General features: G+C 45.3%; 1 protein-coding gene across 1 annotated transcript in view; it reads right to left on the reverse strand.

The window, feature by feature from the left end:
• Positions 1 to 22114, reverse strand: part of SLC22A23 (solute carrier family 22, member 23) — a gene marked incomplete at its 5' end in the record, with an annotated part of 173960 nt that overhangs the window by 135840 nt on the left and 16006 nt on the right. The window contains one exon of the mRNA XM_008579196.1: positions 658 to 761. Within this exon, the coding sequence (XP_008577418.1) occupies positions 658 to 761 (104 nt within the window). The remainder of the gene's footprint in view (positions 1 to 657; positions 762 to 22114) is intronic.

Consider the following 22114-nt stretch of genomic DNA (forward strand, 5'->3'; position numbering starts at 1 on the left):
TCCACCGTCCAAATGCTGTCCCTCTTTCAAGGCCCAGCTTGCCATGGACCCTGCAGATGTATCACCTGGCCAAGCCAAGGACAGTCCCTCTCTAAAATCTGTGAGACATTCTGAGGTGCTAACCAGCACTGCCTTACCCATTCAGTTCACAAGGGTGAAGGATCTCTAGCTTCCCCTCTCTCTGTTTTTGTTTTGGTGGCTGGCCGGTAACAGGGATCGAACCCTGGACCTCAGTGTTACCAGCACCATTCTCCAACCAACTGAGCTGACAGGCCAGCCCCTCTCCCCCTTTTTGTTAATGCATCTGTGCACCCCTATCTTCAGCACCCAGCCTGCAGGGCTCTGCACATGAGTCTTCAAGCTCTTCCTAACTAAACATCAAATGTCAGTAGTAGATGGGGCTGTAAGCCATAGTTACTAGATTCCAGCAGCTAGAGAAGTGCTATGAATTTAAATTCTCACTTCCAAATGGTCTGTATGAGCACTACCGATTCTTTTAGTTCTTCCTCTGGTGGCAGCTTCACCTTCTGTACTAGTACCAACACCAGGACAGAGAAAAGGTTCAGCAACAGTAAGCTAACACTGACCACCTCTCCTGAGCCAGCAAAGCTGTGATGTGGCTTCCAAAGGTTTGTGCGTGGGCACGTTGGTACTCACCAGTCAGCAATGCATCCAGTTATTAGGTAGCCAAAGATTAATCCAACCAGTAAGGAGAACTTAGCGATATGGACCTTCCAGGCATTATCACACACAAGATCCCACTAGAGAGGGGCAAATAGAAAATAAATCAGACAGAAACATACACAGAGCTAATCGTACTCAATCATAGGGCAATACAATAACCTTGTAAGGATCATGACACTGCTGTCAAAGCCATGTTGAGTCTCTTCAATGATTTTGAAAATCCAACAAGAAATATAATCAGCCCACATAATGAAATGTAGTGTTTAAAGTCTGCAAGGGAATGATGCATGAAGTCTGGGGATGTGTGCTCCTCTGGTCCAACCACCACGGGAAACATAAACTGAGGGAGAGAGCAGCCGAGGAGACCAGGGTCCCCAACGACCAGCTCCCTCAGCCAGCAGAGCTGCTGCAGCGGCCCAGGAGATGGGAAGGTCCTGCCAACTTTCTGCTCTAGGTATCATAACGACAGGCGGAAATTAAAAGTAACTTTTGCATTTTCATCCCATAACACTCCCCAAACTTTGTAAGTCATCTTAAAAATAAAGATGGGAGTTAATAGTGAATGTTGAAACATGAACTTTAACTACGTCCTTATTTTTTCCTTGTGAATGTCTCTTACGTTCTCCTATCTTCTGCTGTAAAGCTATCTGTTCTACTTGGAGAGAAAGCCAATCAGCATTAGTAGATACAACATTCAGACTATATTTTACAATGAAGTTTTATTATTTAATGAGAAAAATAAAAACGATCCCTTGATTTTTCTTTTCTCCATTTGCAGAAGCAGGAGAGAAACTCACATGTGCTCCCCGAGTGATGTTGTTGTCCAAGTGTGGACAGAGCACTCACGTCCACATGCAGCTTCGAGCTGGCTCAGAGGGGCACTGACCCTGCCTGCACATGCTATGCAGGCTGCTGCACCCACACTGCTTCTCTGTGCCCCCCCATCTGTGGTCTGGGTGCCATGCTTCTGGGGGAAAGAAGTAGCTAAACTTCTAGCTCTGGGCTCTCAACTCCAGGTCAGTGGGGCGGGTGGGGGGAGCAGGTGGAGAAATGAACAAGTTGGGGATTTGGGAATGCCAGGATGAGAGGTGTTCTGCAAGCAAAGATGGGATTGGTGCGGTGGTGGTGGAAGACATTGGGCTGGGATCTGAGCTAAGATCTCTTAGATGTCTCCCCCGTCCGTCCATCTTGGGAGGGTAATGTGGAGGATCCTTAAAGGGCACTGTAAACTCAGGTAGTGCCCTGTGTCCAATCCTGGAAAGCCTCTTGGAACCCCGGAGGTCATAGCTGTGGGTCTCGGCTTCCACGGGATCTGGGAAAAGTCAGCTCTGTCTCATCGGGGCTGCAGAGTAAGGCACCTGGTCTAGACAAGGAGGATGCTGCCTGTCACGTCCTTCCCTCTTCTGCCCTGGACTCCTAGAGGGAGTGGGGGACACACTTGCTCACTGATGCCCCCAAAGCAGGTTCAACTTTCTGGCGACCTGGGGGAGTCACTTCCTCCTGTGCCCCATCTTCCAGAGTGATCTGCATGCCAGGCTTGGGAAGAAAGGGAACGAGGGAACGCATGCGCAGACCGCGCAAGGGGCTTGTCAGCAAGGGGTGGTTTGGGATTTGTGGTTGCTGGGGTCTATTCTTGTGTTTGGGGACTAGGGTACTGCTGGCTGCACAGACCTTTATTAAGAATTTGGATACAGGAGTTCTCTGGAGGGTGAATTTCCTTTTATGACTACTCCGGTAGTTCTCGAAAATGTGCTCCCCAGACCAGCAGCATCAGCATCACCTGCGAACTAGTTAGAAAAGCAAATTCTTGGGCCCCATCCCTGACCTGCTGAACGAGAGCTCCTGGAGGAAAACACAGCAATGCGGCCCAACAAGTCCACCGGCCGGCTCTGTCCTGCTCTTTTCCAGGCCATCTTGAAGACAGCAAAGGAGCTACCCTGTCCCAGGGTTGGGCTTCAACCAGCCCACTCCCAAGAGTTGCGTGGAACATGTCGAGACTCCTGGCTTCTATTTTGTACCACTAACTCAGGATTGTGGAGCCAGATGATGAGTTAAGAGGGCTTCTGGAAGCAAGCCTGGAAAACTAACATGCACACATCTGCTGTTTCTAGGAGAAAATGTATTTTTAACAATTAATACCTTTCAGTGTGCAACCTATGTCTAATTTCAGGAATGCAGGGTTTGCCTTAAACCATGAGTTATAGCATCATAACTAGTGGTATGTGCACATTCTGTTTTCCCAGCTGGGTCTGTACATTTGGGGAGGGAGGTGCTTACAACACCTGTAGCCTCACACCTCATACCTGCCTGTGCCTCCGCCTGGCACATTCCTGGCAAGTGAGGAGCCTGCCCTGCCCCTGGTTGGCTGTCCGGGAGGAGGGCTCAGCTGCTGTTGATGGCAGAAAATCACCTCTCTGGGTGTTAAACATTTTCATGTCTCCATCAAGAATTCTCATTGATGAATTTATTTGAGGTTAAATGATGCAAAGGAGTGCGCTATTAGATGGCCAAGAGACAAGAGAGTTTAATAAAAGTAGTTGAGGAAATTGCCAACACTGTTGTGAGCTCGGCCACCTGAACAACAATTACTAGACCTGTTCTTGGGCAGCCATGACCCAATTTAGTTGCTACCTATTAAGATATTCAGCGGTCACCTCAAGGCAACCCCCATCAATTAACAATGCTAGAGTGGAAAATTAACAGAGTAGAGGGAGACTGAGCCACTCACATGGCCGGTAAGGAAAGAAGTCTGGTTAGAAGTACCTGGGGTACCACAGTTCTTAGCTTGTGGGCAGCTACCCTAGGGAAGGAGCCAGGGATTCCAGGGCAGGGCAGGGCAGCTGCCTGATGCCTTAACCCTCCTGAGTGAGACACAAGAAGGCAGCATATCTGAATCAACAGCAAATCCACTCCCAGGCCCAGCAGGCTGGCCAAGATAAGGCTTACTTGCGCCTGGGGAGCCGCCTAGAACAACAACCTTGCCATCCTAAGGCCCACCCTGGAGGCACATTCCTTTCAGCTGGGTGGGGCGAGGCTCTGGGAATCCAGCTCCCTTGTTTGATCTCTGCTTCTGGTATTGACAGACATTGTATTATCTCCTCAAGTATTTAAGAAGTAGGAGGAAGCTTTAGAGATCACCTGGCTCTCAGAGACCTCACAGATTGTGCTACTATGGATAGGATACGGTAATTGGTCATTTCACTAAGCAAAGGCAAAGTGAATTTTTAAGATTTTAATGCTGTAAAAAGTGCAAAACTAGGACAACATAATGGGTTTTGGCTCTGACATTACCCTCGTCACTTCCCCGCCCCCATCAAATCAATCACCAGTTCCAGCAGATTCTGCCTTTCACACATGTCTCTCAGGCTCCGTGGCCACTAGGCAAAACATGGCTTATAGAGCCATGGAAGGACTCTCTCATCCCCTCCTGCTGGTGTGTTCGGTATGTGGGTGGAAGGCTAAAAACATTTCTGGACTCCCTGACAGTTAAGGTTTCAAATGTGATTTAGGTCCTGCCAATCAGGTGCACACCCCTAAATAAGTTTGTGTGCAATCTCCTAATTTCGCGGATGACTTGAATTAGGAAGACTGTAAGTGGGACACCCATTCACTGGTCACATCTGGAGCAACAGTTCTGGAGGTGGCTGAGGGGGTGTGATCTTGGAGCTGCTGTTTGAGACAGTGATGTCCTAATACCCCTGGGCAGGCTGGTTGTAGGGAACCATGCTAGGAATCGGAGGCCCAATTTACAGCTACTCCAGCAACTCAGGAAGCCTGATTTCCCTGTTACTCAGTCCTATCTCTGAAACACCCAGAGTGGTTTCTGTTATTTGCAAATCGAACCCCTTTCCCTGATTAAATTTCTTGGGATGGAGTGAACCCAGTGACCATCCGCTCTCTCCTAAACAGATACAAGAGTCTCCACGCCTTAACTCCAGCCTTCCAGCAAATTCATTCCCTGGAGAACAATGAAGACAATCCTCTAATGAAGCATGTTAACACTTTATCAGCAGGTTTAATGAGATTGTTAAAGTCAGGGCCCCATTTCATAATCTTAGGCTTGCTTTCACGGCCATTGTTCCAAGACTAGGGACATTCTATGGTGACGCCAGAGGAAGCTGAAAAATGACTGAGCAGCATGTCTACACTTTGCACCCTGCATGTCATTGCTACATGTTCTGCTAAAAAACAAAAAACAAACAACACAGAAGTTACAGAACACCTGGCAGTTTAGGCTTGCTTTCACGGCCATTGTTCCAAGACCAGGGACATTCTATGGTGACGCCAGAGGAAGCTGAAAAATGACTGAGCAGCATGTCTACACTTTGTACCCTGCATGTCACTGCTACATGTTCTGCTAAAAAACAAAAAACAAACAACACAGAAGTTACAGAACACCTGGCAGGCTGTTTTTGTACTTATATGTTATAAGAATAAGCTAAAAAAATACAATGCACATTATTTTAGAAGGAATAATAGACTTGCTTGACTTGCCAGAGAGAAGACATATTCATAAAAGAAACTAATGAAATTTCTGAAGAAGAAGGAAAACAAATGGGCGATAAAGAAAACAATCTTATTTTCAACAGTAATGAATTCTATGTTAAAATAAAATGTAAGAAAGAGTATAAAAAATTTGGAAGAAAATAGATTACTTATCTGATTCTGAGTTGGAGAAAGAATCTCTAAGGACAAAAACTAAGGGGGAAAAAGTTACCTAACGAAAGGACTGAGATTTTATAAGTTTAACTGTTACTATTTTATTATTAATTTTAATTATTATTTTAAACTGCTATGCATCAAAAATACCATAAACAAAATTATAAAGACTTAAATTTGTAAAATATATCCACAGGGTTAATACCCTACATATCATCATAGACTAGTGCTCCACCAGACAACTGACAAAATATGAAACGCAAATGGTTAAAAAAACACTTAGGAAATGTTTGATTCTATTAATAAAAAATCAAAACAATATTTGGGTTTTTTTAATTTTTTAGAAATTTTCTAAAGTTGCAGGAGAAACAAAGAGGTACAAATTTGTACAAGGATCATAAACTAGGCACCATTTTCTGAAATGCAATTTGGCAACTTGCAGCCCAATACTTTAAATAGTGTCCATCTTTTATTCCAGCAATTCTGTTTCTTGGAATTTTTTCCCAAGGAAATTATCACAGTTGCCCACTGAGGTCCATATGCAATCGTGTTCACTGGCTGTAATTTATAACAGCAAAAAGTGGGACCCGACTAAATGCCCGACAAGACTATACAGCCACTAAAAATTTTGCTTTTATAAAAAATAAAAATAAAAAATATTTTAAAAAGCAAGACAAAAAGGAAAACAAAATAACAACAAAAAATTTTGCTTTTGAAAACTAATGCTTGAGAAAAATGCTCATGATGTCATGGTATGATAAAGACCCAGAATGGGGGCTGGCTGGTAAGCTCAGTTGTTTAGAGTGTGGTGTGGTGCTGATAACACCAAAGTCCAGAGTTCTATCCCTGTACCAGCAGCAAAAAAAAGACTCAAAATGAAAAATACAGTAAATAGAAGAGATGTTGGTATAGTAGGGAAAATTAGAGGAAGGTATTACAAAATATTTAATGTGATTGTCTCCGGAGAATAGAGTTAAGCCTGACTTTTATTTTCAATTTTATAATTTGTTGACTTTTCCAAACTTTCTACAATTAACCTATAAACCTTAAAATGAGAGAAAAAATAGGTAAATATAATGTTGTTAAATATTATTACAGCAGACCGTTGTTTTGCACCAAACTCCTGCACTAAGCCCCAAAAAGACCAGACTAAAAATCAAAATGAAGTCACCCATGCTAAGTTCCATATCACCAAATCCAAACGTAGCTGTGGTTTGACCCTCCCAAAAAGCAGGAGAGAGAACATGCAATTTCCCAAACAGGCCAGTTTCAATCTTCAATTAGTTAGAGTGCAATGTTGTAACACCAAGGTCAAGGATTCATCCCCATACTGGTCAGACACCAAAAAGTAAGTAAATAAATAAAAATAAAACTTCAATAGGTATGATAATGAAGTGCTCTCTGCTTTAATCCTTACACAAAAAGGATAGCCTGAAGTAAGCCAGTGTTAAATAACCAGTTATTTTTCTATTGTTCCGTCTCCCTGTCCCCACCTTACAAGGAAAGTAACTTTGAAATGACCAATCTGCTTTTCCTCTTTGATTCTGCGTTTTTCAGCCTTTTCTTTCTATAAAACCAATCTCCTCTGCTCGGCTCATTGGAACGCTTATTCTGTTTTATGGAATAACGTGTTGCCTGAATCTAGAATCGCAATGAAACCAATTGAGATCTTTAACTAAAGTTGTTGGAATTTTGTCCTTTAACAATGTAAACTCCCACAATGGTAATGATGATGATTGAGGGTAAGACAAAAATCACTAAAAAACAACAAAGGAAAAACCTTTTCAGGCATATGTATTTTAACACAATCTAAAAAAATCAGGCACGATGTTATAACACCAAGGTTAAGGGTTCAGATCCCCATACCAGCCAGCCACTGGGAAATAAAAGAGAAAGGAGGGGAAAACAAACAAACAAAAAAAACCCCAAACAGGTCTAGAGAAAGCTTGTCCTGAAAGTGTCTTAGGAAGGCTCACTGGCCAGCTTAGTTGGTTAGAGTGTGGTGTTATAACAGCGAGGTCAAGAGTTTGGATCCCCTAACTGGCCAGCCACTAAAAACAGAAAAAAAAGTGAAATTGGCTTGGAACAAACCAGGTTCTCATAGCCTGAAGTTTACTTATGTTGAAGGCTCACTGACTAAAGCAAGAAGTGTTTTTTAGAGAACTGAATAAAAACTTTCCCCAAAGTTTCATCTTTTGCAGTGGAGATCCCCAGTTGAGCTTGTTCCATGAGCAAACCACGAGGGTTTTACCAATCACTATGCAAGCTGTCTGTTCTAAACCTGAGCATAGACAGTTGAGATAAAAGAAAATCTTTCTGTTTGGCACTACAAAGAGGATCATACTGCTTAAAATTTCAAAAGCTTAAAATAAAACAAAATTCCTGACTGGGTCACAGGAATTTAGAGAAATGTAGGGTTAGCATTTTTTTTACCCCTAAAATAGCATTTCAGCAACCTTTCATGAACCAGTATTTTATATACCATGGGTTTGCTGTGCTCTGCATTTCTTAACTGGAGACAATAGGAATGGCAAGATTGCACACACATACACACACACATGCAGAGTCCACCCTGGAAGATTAGTCACAGACAACAAAAGAAACAGCTTCCCTAAGCTAGACTGATGATGCACATTAACCATAATTAGCTTCTCAACATTTAGGCAGCCTATGCTACCCTGGGTTTTTCAATATTTTTAACCTAGCAGTATAGGAATATATACCTCCCCCCAAAATTTACAATCAAAATTCAAGATACTCTGCATGATTTGAAAACCTCCAATTACTCTCCACTTTTTGCTCTAAGCTCATCCTCCAATTTTAGGAGGTTCACTGTCAACAGTAGCCAACACAACTACCAATTAGAGTTGGCATCCTTGCAAGCTTCCTTAAATGACATCATAAATGTCCTTGCCAGGTATTCTGGTTTTTTGTTTTGTTTTTCAGTTTTGCCCAGTGCAGCCTTCTTGGTGTTACAGAAGTTGAAACTGCAATGCTTCCCTTACTGACACTGGTATTTCCCAGTTCTTACTGAATTTGACCATTTTTAAAGGGCTAGAGATATACAACTTCTTTCCATAAGAGTTTAAAAGGGAAACAGAAAAATAACCACCTAGACACACCTCAGTTGAGTTGATGTAGGACTATCTCTAGGAAAACAATCCAATGAGTCACTTTTCCTTTACTTTTTCTTTAAGTAAATAAGGATGTGTGTTGTTCTAGGCAGATGTTTGCATTATTGAATGTTTTTTTTTTTTTAAAGCTATTTTATTTTATTTATTTATTTTTTCCTTTTTTTGTCTTTTTCCATGTCCGGCAACGGATCGCAACCCTCAGTGTCGCCCCCGTACCGGACCGGGACCCGCAACGGGATCGCAGCCCTCGGCGTTGCTCCCACGCCTCGCTCAGCCAGTGAGCGGGAACCAGTCTGTATGTGGGATCCGAACCCTCAGCGGGAGCGCCACCGCGCTTCCCAAGCGGTGCACTATAGCAGTGCGCCACCGGGCCGGCCCATTATTGAATGTTTTTATTCGTTTGGCACAGTGCCCTCTACAGCATTTGGGGAAGTTGAATAGATACCCACAAGGCAGCCAAGATTATTAATAAGCAATGCCCATCTACTAACCAAAACCTTGACGTCTTTCCAAATTCTGCAATGTACATTTTACTAATGGCCCTCACCAACTACCTCTAAGAAAGGAAATCAAGAGTAAGCCCTATAAATTAAAGAGGCCTATTACAAAAGAAGAAACCCCACAGAGCCCCAAGCATCAAAAGGGAGTGACTATTAGTGTCCTAAGTGAAATCAACACACAGCCTTCTAGCACACTAATTTATGTTAAGTAACTTGAAGACAGTTAACTTGAGAAACTCCAAAGGGTTTCATATGTTCCTAGAGGACATCTTCTAGCACGACATAGTGCATGAGCAAAACTGGACAAGAACATTAAGATATTCCCACTGGTTCTGGGAAGGAGCCGAGTGTGGGGAACTTTTGACAGTAGCATCAGGGCATGCTCTGAATGACCCAGGTGATCAGTCCTGGAGAGAAGAAGGAAAATAATCCTTCACTTGCTGAAAACAAAAGCCTCCTGAGGTTCCCATGCCCTGTATCCCTTTACGACCTGAGTCATCCACCACCTCCCATTCATGCACCTGCGACCCCCACTCCCAGCTGCCAACCCCTGCCTTGACCCAGCCACTGGCAACTCCCAAGAAGCCTCCCTGCCCTTTGCAGGCACTGCTCTTGCATGCCCCACCCCACAATACCCACCCTCCGCCCCACCCAGACTTTTCTGGCTCAAGGCCTGCTTCAAAGGATAAGACTTAGCTCCACCAAAATTATTTAACACTGTATCACCTGTCAGTGGAAGTATCATGGACTTTCCGTACTGCCTGCATTTTTTTCTTTTATGAGTACATTACTTCTGCAGGCACACAATCAAGTGAAAGGGGAAAGGGGTACAGAATTACAAATGTACAAATAATACAGTTCCATGTTTCTATCAAGTTTAATAAACTCATTGTAAGAGGTCCCCTCTCCTCAGGCGGGAACAGGCACCCCTTCTCTGTGCTTCTATAGCGTCCTGGGTGCATGACAAACACACAGACTATTTATCAAAATATATTATAATGGTCTGTTTACATTCTTTCTTCCAGTAGCTCAGGGGTCCGCAAACTATAGCCCACAGGCTAAATATGACTTCACTGCCTGTTTTTGTAAATAAGGTTTTATTGGCACAAAGCCACACCCATTTATATATGCATGTATGGCTGCTTATGCACTAGAAGGGCAGAGTTGATCATCAGTTGCCACAGAGACCACATGACCCACAAAGCCAAAAATATTTACTATTTAGCCGTTTACAGGAAAAGTTTGTCCACTCCTGCATTAGACTGTGAGTTCCTTCCTTAAAGAAAGGAACCGCGTCTTATTGCTACAAGCCTAGTACCTAAGCTGATGCCGAGAATGAAGGAGTGCACTTTGTCAGAATGCTCTTTGTGTTTGCTGGTGTTCACTGTGCCAAGCTATTTACCTTCTTGATCCTTTTTTTTCACTTGTGATTGTTTCTTTAAATATAATTTAGTGTAAATAACACATGAGCACACAAAATTTATATAGGCAAGATAGTTTTTAAATGTTTCCAAACTTTTCACTATTGGTGTTCTTCCCCCAGAGGAAGGTATTTCTAGTTATATTATAAAAGCCAATAGAAAATTGGATATATATGAGAAATTCATTTAAAATAATGAATAATTCTCTTAATAGAATAAATCTATTACATAAACTAAACACTGTTCTAGGAGAAGGAAAAGAAGAAGATATTATTAGTTAAGTATCTACTATGTCCTAGGCACTCTGCCAGCTCCTTCAACTAAGCTCTTTCAGTCATTGCAACAGTCCTACCACATGGGCATTATTACCAGAATATCCATTTTACAGATGAAGAAACTGAGGCTGGGAAAGGAGAAGCAACTAGTCCAACATCAAATGGCTCTTAAGTAGATTAAAAATCCATATCTGATTAAAATTCATGTTATTTTCCCCCCAGTAAACTCAAAGAAACAGCCCTAGACTATACAAATAAAAACTATTCTCCGGTTTATACTCAATTGTTATAGGCTATAGCATTTGTCTTGCCAAGTATCTGATACACTTCATGTACATGGAAGCAAAGTATCACAGTGGAAATAGGACAGGGTTTGGTGTTATTTCATTGTTACGGTGACTATACAGAGACAATTTGTAAAGTGTCTGTGAATAGCAGGTATTCAATAAATAGCAGCCATGAAAAGAGGGCTGGCCAGTTATCTCTGTTGGTTAGAGCGTGTGCTGATGAGACCGAGGTCTGGTGTTCTATTCCTGCACTGGCCAGCCACGGCCCCCACCCCTGCCAAAATGATAATACTATCACAACATCTTATTTTTCATAGTATTTTTAGTACTGAAATGCTGGAAAAAGTCATGGTCAACCTCTTAATTTTAAAAATGAAGAAACTGAAGCCCAGAGAAGTGAAGTGACTTGCTTAAAATAAAAATGTTTGCAGCCAAGCCAGGTACCGGCAGAGCCTGGGTTTCCTCAGTTGCAGCAGTTCTACACCAGGCTGCTGTGGAAAATGTCATTTTCTGACAGGTTGACCCACTGCACAGGATGTAAGACTGTCCCAGAAAACTCCACACATCAATTACTGCTGGGCCAGGGCGGCCGCAATCCAATGGTCAGTCCACCAGTGCTACCATGGTCCTAGCCCAGCACCCTCACAACAGGAAGGATTAAAAAAAGTTGACTCACCATTTCAACTGAGACTAACTCTCAGGCTTCCTGCCAAATAGTCATCATTTTTATAATAGATGAATTGGAGTAGTTGAGAGGCTAAACCAGTTTTGCCATCTCCTGTCTCAATACTGGTCTAACATCTTAAAAAGGACATGAATGATATTAGGTGAAATGGTATCTTTAATAAGCAAGGTTTTTTGTTTTCGTTTTTTGGGTTTTTGCCTTGTCTAGCTCAAATTGGAAGCCAGTACAACTGTGAATCTAAATTGCCACCTTTTCCATGAACACCAATGCCAACCTGCTAAAAACAAGGTCTGCACCTGGCCCACACCTTGTCCCCAAATCACCCAACTCAACAAATGGTCTGATCATAGTAGAGCATAATTTTTCAAATTTTTACCAATTTGGCCTTTGTCTTCACTTTGTCCTCACACTTGGACTGGGCTACAGCTTACCATCTCTCTGAGGAAGACTATCCCATGGTAAGAAGAGACTGGAGGCATGGAATTTACAGACTAACGTGGGTCTGAGCCCAGAGCTTGAACGTGACCGTCAGCAGCAGCTGGGAATCATGGTAACAGCATGGACTCTGGGGCTGACGGACCTGTGTTTCAATTCTAGTTCTACCCGATGACAGTTGTGTGACTCTGGGTAAGCTTTCTCCCCTGTGGGGACTTGGTTTCAACATCTGTGATGTAGGAGTCACAAACCCTACAATATAGGGTTGTTATAAGGGTCAAAAATAATATCCAGAATTGCCCGGTGCAGTAACTGGTATAAGGTGATTATTACTCATTAATTTTGTCCATCAGTTAATCAGGTCCTTAGGGGTTTATGCCTGTTGGTAAGTAACATTTGAATCTGAGAGTGATAAAACTACTTTAAAAGGGTTTGGACTATTTAGAGTCTCATTGAGCATCACCCCTAACAGGTACAAATTAAGGGAGACTTCACTCGTTTCACATCCCATCTGTACAGCCTGCACTAGACCAGAAAGTGGCCAAGGAGAGAAGGTGCCCTCTGGGGAACAGCTGGACTTGCAGCTGGCAAGGAGATCTGGGCACAGTTCTACTTGGGCCCGCAACACCTCCCACATCCTTCCACCAGATCTAAGGATGCAATGCCCTTTGTGTCGGCAGTATCCTGGTACTCGAATAGCAACACAGCTTCACTTCCAGTGCTTCCTGCAATCATTTGTTAAATACACTATTTCTCTGACCAAGAGAAAAAAAAATAGGATGGTTCTCAAAAGCTGATAATACTATTATAACCAAAAGGGAATTTATATGTTTTTCCCTTGAGCTAACTACTAATCTCCTAAAAACACTGTGCCAAGTTGGCAGTGTGACAGCAGAATGTAACTATGCAGCCTGGCTCCTGGCTGGCCCGGAGTGCAGGTTGGGAGAGGAAGAGGGGCCAGCAAGAAGGGCCCTTCCTCTTCCACTTGAGTGCTGCCAGCATTCTGGGGACAAGTTAACTGAGACACAGCTCTCTAAGATTTTTCCTCATAGAAGACCCCAAAGCATCCTTAAGCAAAGCCAGCACCATCTCCCTGAGGGTGCTGAAGGCTGCTGTGAATCAGACCACAGGGCAAACCCCGGGAACTCACTGGGACCCAGCTGGATATGTACAGGACAGGAAAAGGGATGGAGAAGACACGAGACAACTGGAACAGCCACACGAAGAGACAGAAAAGGGAACAGACCCTCTCAAGCCAAAGTAGCTGCCACACTGCCATAGTCGTGGCTGCCGTAGTCGTGGCCCTCGCCAGTCTCGTCACTGGATGTGCTCAGTCCCCTCACCTTCCAGGCTGGTCACAGTGCACCATTTCTAATATTGTGACAGGTCTAAGATGAGCAGCTCCACAGAGGACATCCTTCCACTCCTAATGGATCTGGGATCACAGGACTTGGAGGACGTGAGCATGTAGGGGAACTCCAGAGATGAACACATTGAGGTCTTTCTGCAGTCGGGTTAACTGCAATCAGCATTTGGGGTTTCATGGGCTTGGGCTTGCTTAACAAGCCAGAGCCCCTGAATTCTAGCCCAGCCTTTCCAAAACAATACTCTCCAACAACTACTGATCCCACAGAGCAGCCTTGGCAAAGCTTGTCACGGGACAATCAAGCTGGCCCATTTGGCATTCTCCAATTCTTTCTTCTCTCTCTCAAAGGCAAATAGGAAGCAAAAGATGAGGTAAAAAGGATAAATGAAGGATTCGTAAAAGAAACCCTTCACAACTGGACTACTCTCCCCACATAGATGCATTCTGAAGACGCATTCACTTCTAAGTCAGCGGATGAAGCATTTTCTGAAGGCAGCGTGCCTGAAGGGGCACGAATAGGTGCTTGTCTGAGAACGGGAATCAAGGGTTAAATTATCTGCAGTAACATTCAGTTAAACAAAGTTAAGCTGGTATCTCCTTTGCAGGACTCTTCAGAGCCTTTAATATCTTAATGTGCGTCATGAATCCTGAAAAAAAGGGCTCCATATGATGCATTTTTTAAACTTGGAAAACCTCCCCCCACCCTTTCAAGAGCATATCTTTGGACTACAGAGTATGAGAAATGTTGTCATGTATATTCTGTTTGCCTTTAATAATCTAACATTGGAATACAATGCCAATTATGATGCATGGAAATTCTGGAATGTAAGGGGGGGGGGCGTGTAAAACAGTCCTGTCACCCCTGACAATCCACATAAAGAAGGAGGATTAGTGTGTGTGAGAGAGGATGTTTGAGGAATGCTTTTCTACTTTTGCTCAGAGGAAAAAAAAAATGATAACTGTCTCCCTCCGTCTTCTCAAGAGATTATAACTGCTAATTGGTAAGAAATGGACAAACATTAAATACTCTCAGGAACTGATCTGCAAAAGGTCAACCACAACAAAAAGTAATCAACTGTGTAAAATTCCACTTCCTTGAAAAGAAACGTAACTGCGCTAGGGCTGGCTGGTTGCTCCCTTGGGAGAGCATGGTGCTGCTGACACCAAGGTCAAGGGTTTGGATCCCTGTACCATCCAGCTGCCAAAAATAACAAATAAATAAATAGGAAATGTAACTGCACTGTGTGTCCCCACCACTGCAGAAGGACAATTGCTTCGTCAGCCCAAGTCCAGCGGTGGTTATGTACTGTGCAGGTAATTGCTTACACTCTAATCTCTTAAAAAATAGGCTGCATACCCAACAGCAGCACAAGCAGGGGCATGGAAAGATATCTGCACACCCATGCTCACAACAGCATTATTCACAATAGCCAAGGGGTGGAAACAACCCAAGCGTCCACTCACAGATGAATGGACAAAATGTGGTATACACATACGATGGAATGCCATTCAGCCTTAAAACGGAGGGAAGTTCTGACACCTGCTACGACATGGATGATGAACCTTAAGGATATTATGCTAAGTGAAGTAAGCTGTCATTAAAGGACAAATACCGTATGATTCTAATGGGATGAAGTGCCTAGAGCGGTCAAGTTCATGCAGAGAGAAAGTAGAGTTGTGGTGGCCAAGGGGCTGAGAGGCAGGAGGACAATGGGAGCTAAGTGTTGAATGGTGCAGAGTTTCAGACTGGGACGAAGAGAAAGTTCTGGAGATGGATGATGGTGATGATTGCACAACACTGTGAACATACTTAGTGCCACTGAACTGTACAATTAAAAATGATTAGGCTCAGAATCAGGAAGTACAGAGCTTCTGGTCAAGACAGCAGAATAGATGGTCCCCAGTGTCACTCTCTCCCACAAACCAACCAATTTACAACTATTAAAAAGCAATGACAGCCAAGCTGCAGCCACTAGAGCTCAGAGGAAGAGGAGGAGAGACTGATGGAGTACATGAAGGTGGTAGAAGCCATGATGAGAGACAGAAAGAACCACAATGTCTGGAGCCCCAGCCGCTTCAAGACTAGAGCTGGTGAGCACACAGAGCAGGAGCTGGCAAAAGCCACTGCTGAGCCCTTCAGATGGCGTTGCTTGGAGGCTACAAGGGAGAAGAGGGCCTTGGTGGCCCCCAGGCCAGCAAGACCACTAATAAGGTTCCTGTGAACCCACATAGGAGCAAGGAGAAACAACAACTGAAAAAAAGGAGCCACTCAGAGGCTGGTGAGTCATCACAAGGGACTGGTGCATGGCCCATCCCATGGGAAGTGTTTGCAGCACAGGTGGTGGGGGAGACGGGCTCACCAGGGGAACACTGAGGCACAGCAAGGACAGCTGTTCTGCTCCCCAATCAGCACAGAACCACTCAGAGGAGACTGGTCAGGAATATAGAACTGCAGGGGGTTCAGTTTGCTGAAAAGACTCAGGTCCAGACCAGAGTTTCTACACAACCCAGGTGTACTGGATCTCACAAGAGCCGGAAATACCTACAAAGTCAACCATTAAAACCTGAGCTGCACAAAAAGCCTTCCTCAGGGAATCAGCAGCAAAGCAGCAATTTAGCTCAACCACAAGGCTCAAGTGCTGATCCCCACAGGAAGTTCCCCGATTTTAGAAGTAAGCAAAGGACAACAAATTAGTTCTAGTGCAGAGTTTTAGTGGTAGGAACAGTGAATAATCCAGCACAGAACTGGAAGAAAAAACAAAATACCCACATACCAGCAACAAGGTGAAGACTTTCAAAACATACTGCCTGTGGGTGGACATGAAGTTTGCAGGCTATTGATTAACAGGTTTAACATATGCTTGAGACTAAAAAGGAGAGGGGTCACCCACACCAGTCATTTGCACCTTAGTGTGAAGTATTTGAATCTCCAGTGAAGATGAGTTGCCCAGATGTTTGGGCTTTGGGATACAGGAATGGAGAGGAGGTTTTAAGAAAGAAGCCACTTGAGGGGACCTAAGAAACACTCCTAAGTGGGATGCTGAAGACCATATGGGCCAGAGGGAGAGGGTTCCAAGAGTGAGAAGCAGAGCTGCCCCTGCATAGCAGCCGCCATGGGCTTCATAGACTGTCATTTGCCAGGGCTGACCTCAGTTATGTCTGTGGTCTTCCATGCTTCTTGTTGTAGAGGTCTAAAGTTAATGGCTGGTAGCGGCCAGCCACTCCAAAATAAGTAGATAAATAAAGTTAATGGTTGGGAAGTGGGGTGGCGGTACGATGCGTTGTAGTGGTTGACTGCATGACTGTCCCATGAGCTCCAATGGGAACTCCTCCCAGAAAAGGACTCAGACTAAATAAATGCATGTCCGCAAGCACAGGCTTTGCTGAGAGGGAGCTCTCACATCCAGCGTTGCAGGTAATCCCCTCAAAGTCTTATGCAACAGGTGTCATTTTCACCTCAGAACTTAGGTTCCAGGAGGTAAGTACCTCCCCGAAGTCACTCATGGGTGAGGTGGTAGTGCTGGGATCTAAGCCCATCTCTTCCACAGCTGAGACCAGCACTCCCTGCACCCAGTCTTCAGCCAGTGAGTACCTGTGCAGAGAGCTCTGTCCTCTCTTCTGAGTGGACACTGGCTCCTTCCAGAACACTCTGGCTTTGAGGTTAGGCTAGCTGGGAGACTGTGAGAAAGCCTAAGTTTAAAATCATCTGAACTTTTTTTTTTTCAAGTCACGCAACTGCTTTTGTAAAACCCAAAGGAACCAATCTTGCTTGCTGCTGCTCCGACCGCCCTTCACCCCCAGACCTAACTGCACGCAGAACCTCCAGCAGCCAGCCTCCTCTTGTCTTTCTTGAATGGCCCAGCCCCTTCAATCATTTCAACAGTCATTGTGATAAAAGCGTTTGGGGGCCTCCAATCTCTAAACTGTTGCCTTAATAAAAGTTGCTCAACCTGCTTTAAAAGAAACACAGTTCATCTGGGATGATGCCTGGACACGAGCACAGACATGCTTCCTGATACCGCGTGGAGCGGCTCACCAATGCAGAGCCCTGCACAAACCCTGCGGAAAATGCCCAGCTGTTGTGTCTGAACGTGGTGGACACCTGCCTGCAATTCACTGTCCCATTAGGGGTTTTAGACAGGAGGGGGAAACTGGGAGGACTAGCCTTCCTGCTCTCACTAACTCACCCCTGTTGGGAAATACTCCCAGTTCCCTCCTGAACCTACGAAGAGAACAAATAGGATCCTGTAGGACAGGTTCCATCAGAAAAGAATTCCCCTCACTTGCTTGGGCCCCTACAAACTGGGGCTTTGCTGCTCCCTGCATTTAGTCGTGAGCTGGGAGGCAATGCGTTTATCATCTGTTTTGTTTGGGGTTTTGCTCAAAGGGTGCCTTGACCCCGAGCTGTCTGCCCTCACAAGCCTTGTTCAGGTCGTTCTTCCAGAAAGGGAGGATGAGGAGGTGCTCATCAAGCTCATGCACAGGGGATGGCTACAGAGAGGCAGGAAGACCTGGCTGCCCAGAGCTACTCTCACATGCCTCCGGGATGGGATGAAGCTGCTAAGTCACCTCTGGGTCACACAATGCAGCTGACTGGCAGTTCCACCTCCAGGTCTGGATCCTCTGACCCACACGCACCACTCCCAGGGCCTCTCGGTCAACCCTGGGGAGTGAGTCTCGGGAGCTGTGGGGCCGCAACTCTCTAGGGCCAGGAATCCCTGCCCCTTAGAGAGGGTAGCCCTCTCCCCACACCCCCACTGTCATTCCTGCTTCCTACCCGCACAAGAAAAGAGAAAGAAGGAAACCTGCCTAGCTTATAAACAAATTAAGGCTTCTCACTAGCTGCCCTGATTCTGCCAATCAACTTTTAAATATTAGAACTGAGAGACAGTAGGAGTGAGAGGATTAACAAAATTCAGATTATAATGTTCACGTCAATCTGTGCATAATAGCCACAAACTGGAAACGACTCCAGTATCCATCAACAGGTGAGGAGATAGGTACAGCGTGGTAGTGGAATACTATTCAGCAACAAAACGGAGCAATTATTGGTGTGCACAGTAACACGGATGCATCTCAAAGATGATGCGGACACATGCAGACTGCATGACCTCATTTATCTGACTGTGTGGAGTAGGGAAAACGAAGCCACAGTGACAGAAATCAAAACAGTGGTTGCCTAAGGGGTGGGATGATTGGAGATGGGCAGGAGGGAGTTTACTAGGCTGAGGGAAGTACCTTAATTCAGGTGGATAAGCGAGTCAAAACCCACTGAATTATATATATATATATATATATATATATAATGTGTCCATTTAACTATATGTAAATTATACCTCCATTTAAAAAAATCTGTGATACTGTCTTAAATGGGCCCCCAGAGATGGGAGAACAGCAGATCAACTGGGGTGTCACAGCTTGGTCCTCCCCCAGCAGCACCCGGGGGCAGAGACGCAAGGGGTACGGTCAGCTCATGAGAGAACAACCCCAGCAACGGGACTAACCTCCAGGGGCGAAGGCCCTGGCTGTGCTTTTCCTCCTGCTTCAGAAGCAGATCTGCGGCCAAGAGCTCAGAAGAGAGGTGAGAGCAGCTCACACAGGGCTATTTCAAGGCCTAAGATTTCTTAATAAATGTGATGGGCTGTGTGGCAGTTCAAAACAAGAGCATGACTGTCACCGTACCAAAGCAAGCAAACAGCCCAGACCCTTCTGCCATGTGAACCCGAGCAGCGAACCCAGCACCGGTCAGGAGCTGTGGGGAGAGAAGAGCCCGTCCTGGAAGCCCCGGCTCACAGAGGCCGGGGCAGGATGGATCTTGGCTCCACCACTCTGCTCGGCTGTGGCAGTCAGCCTTTACCTTCCTCTCTGAGAGCCAGGCGCATCAGGGGTAAGCCCCAGACAGACCCCCTTCTCAGGTCTGAATTCCTGAGACACCCAGCCCTGCACACCTGCCTGCAGCCTCCTCCCCTCTGCTCCCATGACAGGCGCCCCCACCCTGCTCACAGCCATCTCTTTCCTTCACGGTCTGGAACACTCCTACCAGCTCCCTCCTGTCACCACCGGGACTCCAACCACTGCAGTGCCTCCCAGATGAATTCCAATAGCTGCCTTCACATGCTCATTGATAATTTTACAACAGAAAAAATGGGAGGGAAAGCCCTCTTCTTGCAAAACTGCTGTGAAGGACAGAATCACCCCATGTTCCAGAGACACAAACCTTCTCCCATCTCCCTGGAATGACCGTTGTGGGCTCCCCACCCCCCCGCCACAAGCACAAGACATGCTGCAGTCTAAAACCCCAGTACCTCAGAATGTGACCTTATTTGGAGACAGGGTCTTTACAGAGGGGAATAAGTTAAAATGAGGCTGTCAGAGTGAGGAGGAAATTTGGACACAGATACACACAGATGCACGACCATGTGAGGACACGGAGAAGGCCTCAAGGATGGAGGATTGGAAACTACAAGCCAAGGAACGCCAAAGGCTTCCAGCAAGCCAGCAGAAGCTGGGAGAGAGGCCTGAGCAGGTCCCCTCCACCCTCAGTAGGAACCTACCCTGTGACACCTTGATCTTGGGCTTCTTTGATGCCCTGCTCCCTCCACTCCTCTCGTCTGGTAAACTAGTGAGTTTGGTCTGTTTTTCCTCCACACCCCTTTGCCACTGCCCATGGTCCACAGTTCAGACCCCTCGGATGCCCTTCAGTTCTATCCTTGATCTTGGACCTCCAGCCTCCAGAACTGTAAGACAATAGATGTCTGTTGTTTACGCCCCCAGCCCATGGTATTGTCATGTAGCACAAGCAAGCTAATGCAACTGAGGGTGAAGCCAGTGCAGAGGAAGGCCTGGAAGAGAGACAGAAGGAGCCGGGGACTGCAGCCCATCCCACCTCTGGACTTCAGAAATGTCATATGTATTTCTGTACTTTTTTAAAAAACTCAGTCTGATTTGGGGTTTTCTGCTCTTTGCAGCAGACGGAATCCTAACTGACCCCCCCAGGCATTCAAACCCTTACAGTGTCGAGCCAACGTTTCCTCCTCACTGAAACAGCTTGCTGCCACTCCTGCCATTGCAGGACTGCATTCCAGCTGTCCCTAGCTCAGGCTCCACCCTCCCCATCTCCATTCTCTTGCTCAGGGCTTCCCTCCACCCAGACTGCCCAGACCGACCAGGACCACCTGTTCTTCCAGGCACACTATGAGACTCATCATTCATCTGTCTCCTGCAGCTCCCAGCACAGCGACGCACACAGTAGCTGCTCAATAAGCACTGCAATGTTCCATACTGCTGTGCACTTGTCTTGTGTAGTTTTCCCTATATACACTGTTAACTGTGAGGGGCCACTGTGTTTGCTATGTAGATTCAAAGAGATCACAAAAAAAAAGATCGCTGTGTATTATCACCTCCCCAAATTTAATGAGAAAATGCTCTTGGGAGACTTAAAAGCCTTTTTTCGACATGATAAACTATGAGTCTTGTTCCCCCTGCAGGCCAGCTGCCAAAAATAGAAAAGAAAAAAAAAAATGATGAGTCTTTAAATTCCCTAGCTGGTTAGCTCAGTTGGTTAGAGCGTGGTGCTCATAACACCAAGGTTCAGGGTTTAATCCCTGTATCGCCAGCAAAAAAATAACCAAATAAAATAAAATCCCTGGTAACCTTCCACCTGTTAAAGGTAATTTCAGCTTCCGCAGAAACTGCTGTTGAAAATGAGATTTGTAATCAAGTTGGCATTTTGCTCTTCTCACCAGCCCTCCTATGGTCACTTATCTGTGAGTCTGTCCAAAAAAACCCTAGCCATAAACAGGGAAAAACAAGAAGGCAAATGAGAAATGAATTAGAGAAGCCACTGCTTATACTTAAATCACAGCTCAACTCAAACCCATTATCAGCTAATACAAAAGACCAAAAAACACAAAAAACAAAACAAAAACCTCATAGCCTTGATGGTATCTATTTTTGACAAGTTGCTTCTTATGGGACTTCCCAGAAAATGATTAAAACAAATTTTCTATTAAAATAACTTAAAAAAAAACCCTACTCTGGAACATACTAGATTTGATGACTCCATGAAATGCAGTTTCAGAAAGTGCCAAGCCGTAAACAGACCCCCCGAACACACACCCGCTTCTTGCATTTCACTCCCTCTCAACGGATAACAATCTCGAGGTGAAGCTTCTTCGTGGACTGCTTGACAGAAGCTTCTGAGAGTCAGCCAGATACTCTGCCCTGTGCCAGCACACGGGCTAAGTCTCACCTTCAGCAGCCATCTGATAGCTGTTCACTAGGGACACTGAGTGTCCAGCACACTCAAAAGGAATCCGAGCCAAGGAGTGGGATGGACAGGCGGAGCTGCAAGCACCTAAGGCAGGACAGACTCTGCTGGGGAGGGTGGTCCCAAGTCCACCTGGGGTGGGGGGCTGGCTCTGATTACTGCAGAGGCCCCTGGCCCCGCAGTCCCATCTAACACCTGGCACACTTACTTTCTGAAGTGGGGACAGTGTGAGGTGTCCGCCCTCAGCAAAGGAAGAAGACATTCCTCAAGGGCTCCTGTGCCTGCTGCCCGGCCCCGAGGAAGTCAGCCCCTGTCTGCTACTCAGCAAACATAAACATGGCTCTGGCCTCCAGTGTCCAAATCTCTGTCCCACGTGGGGGGGGGGGGGGGCTCTCACTT

The sequence above is a fragment of the Galeopterus variegatus genome, unplaced genomic scaffold, assembly GCF_000696425.1.
Source record: "Galeopterus variegatus unplaced genomic scaffold, G_variegatus-3.0.2 Scaffold1827, whole genome shotgun sequence".
Taxonomy (NCBI): Eukaryota; Metazoa; Chordata; class Mammalia; order Dermoptera; family Cynocephalidae; genus Galeopterus; species Galeopterus variegatus.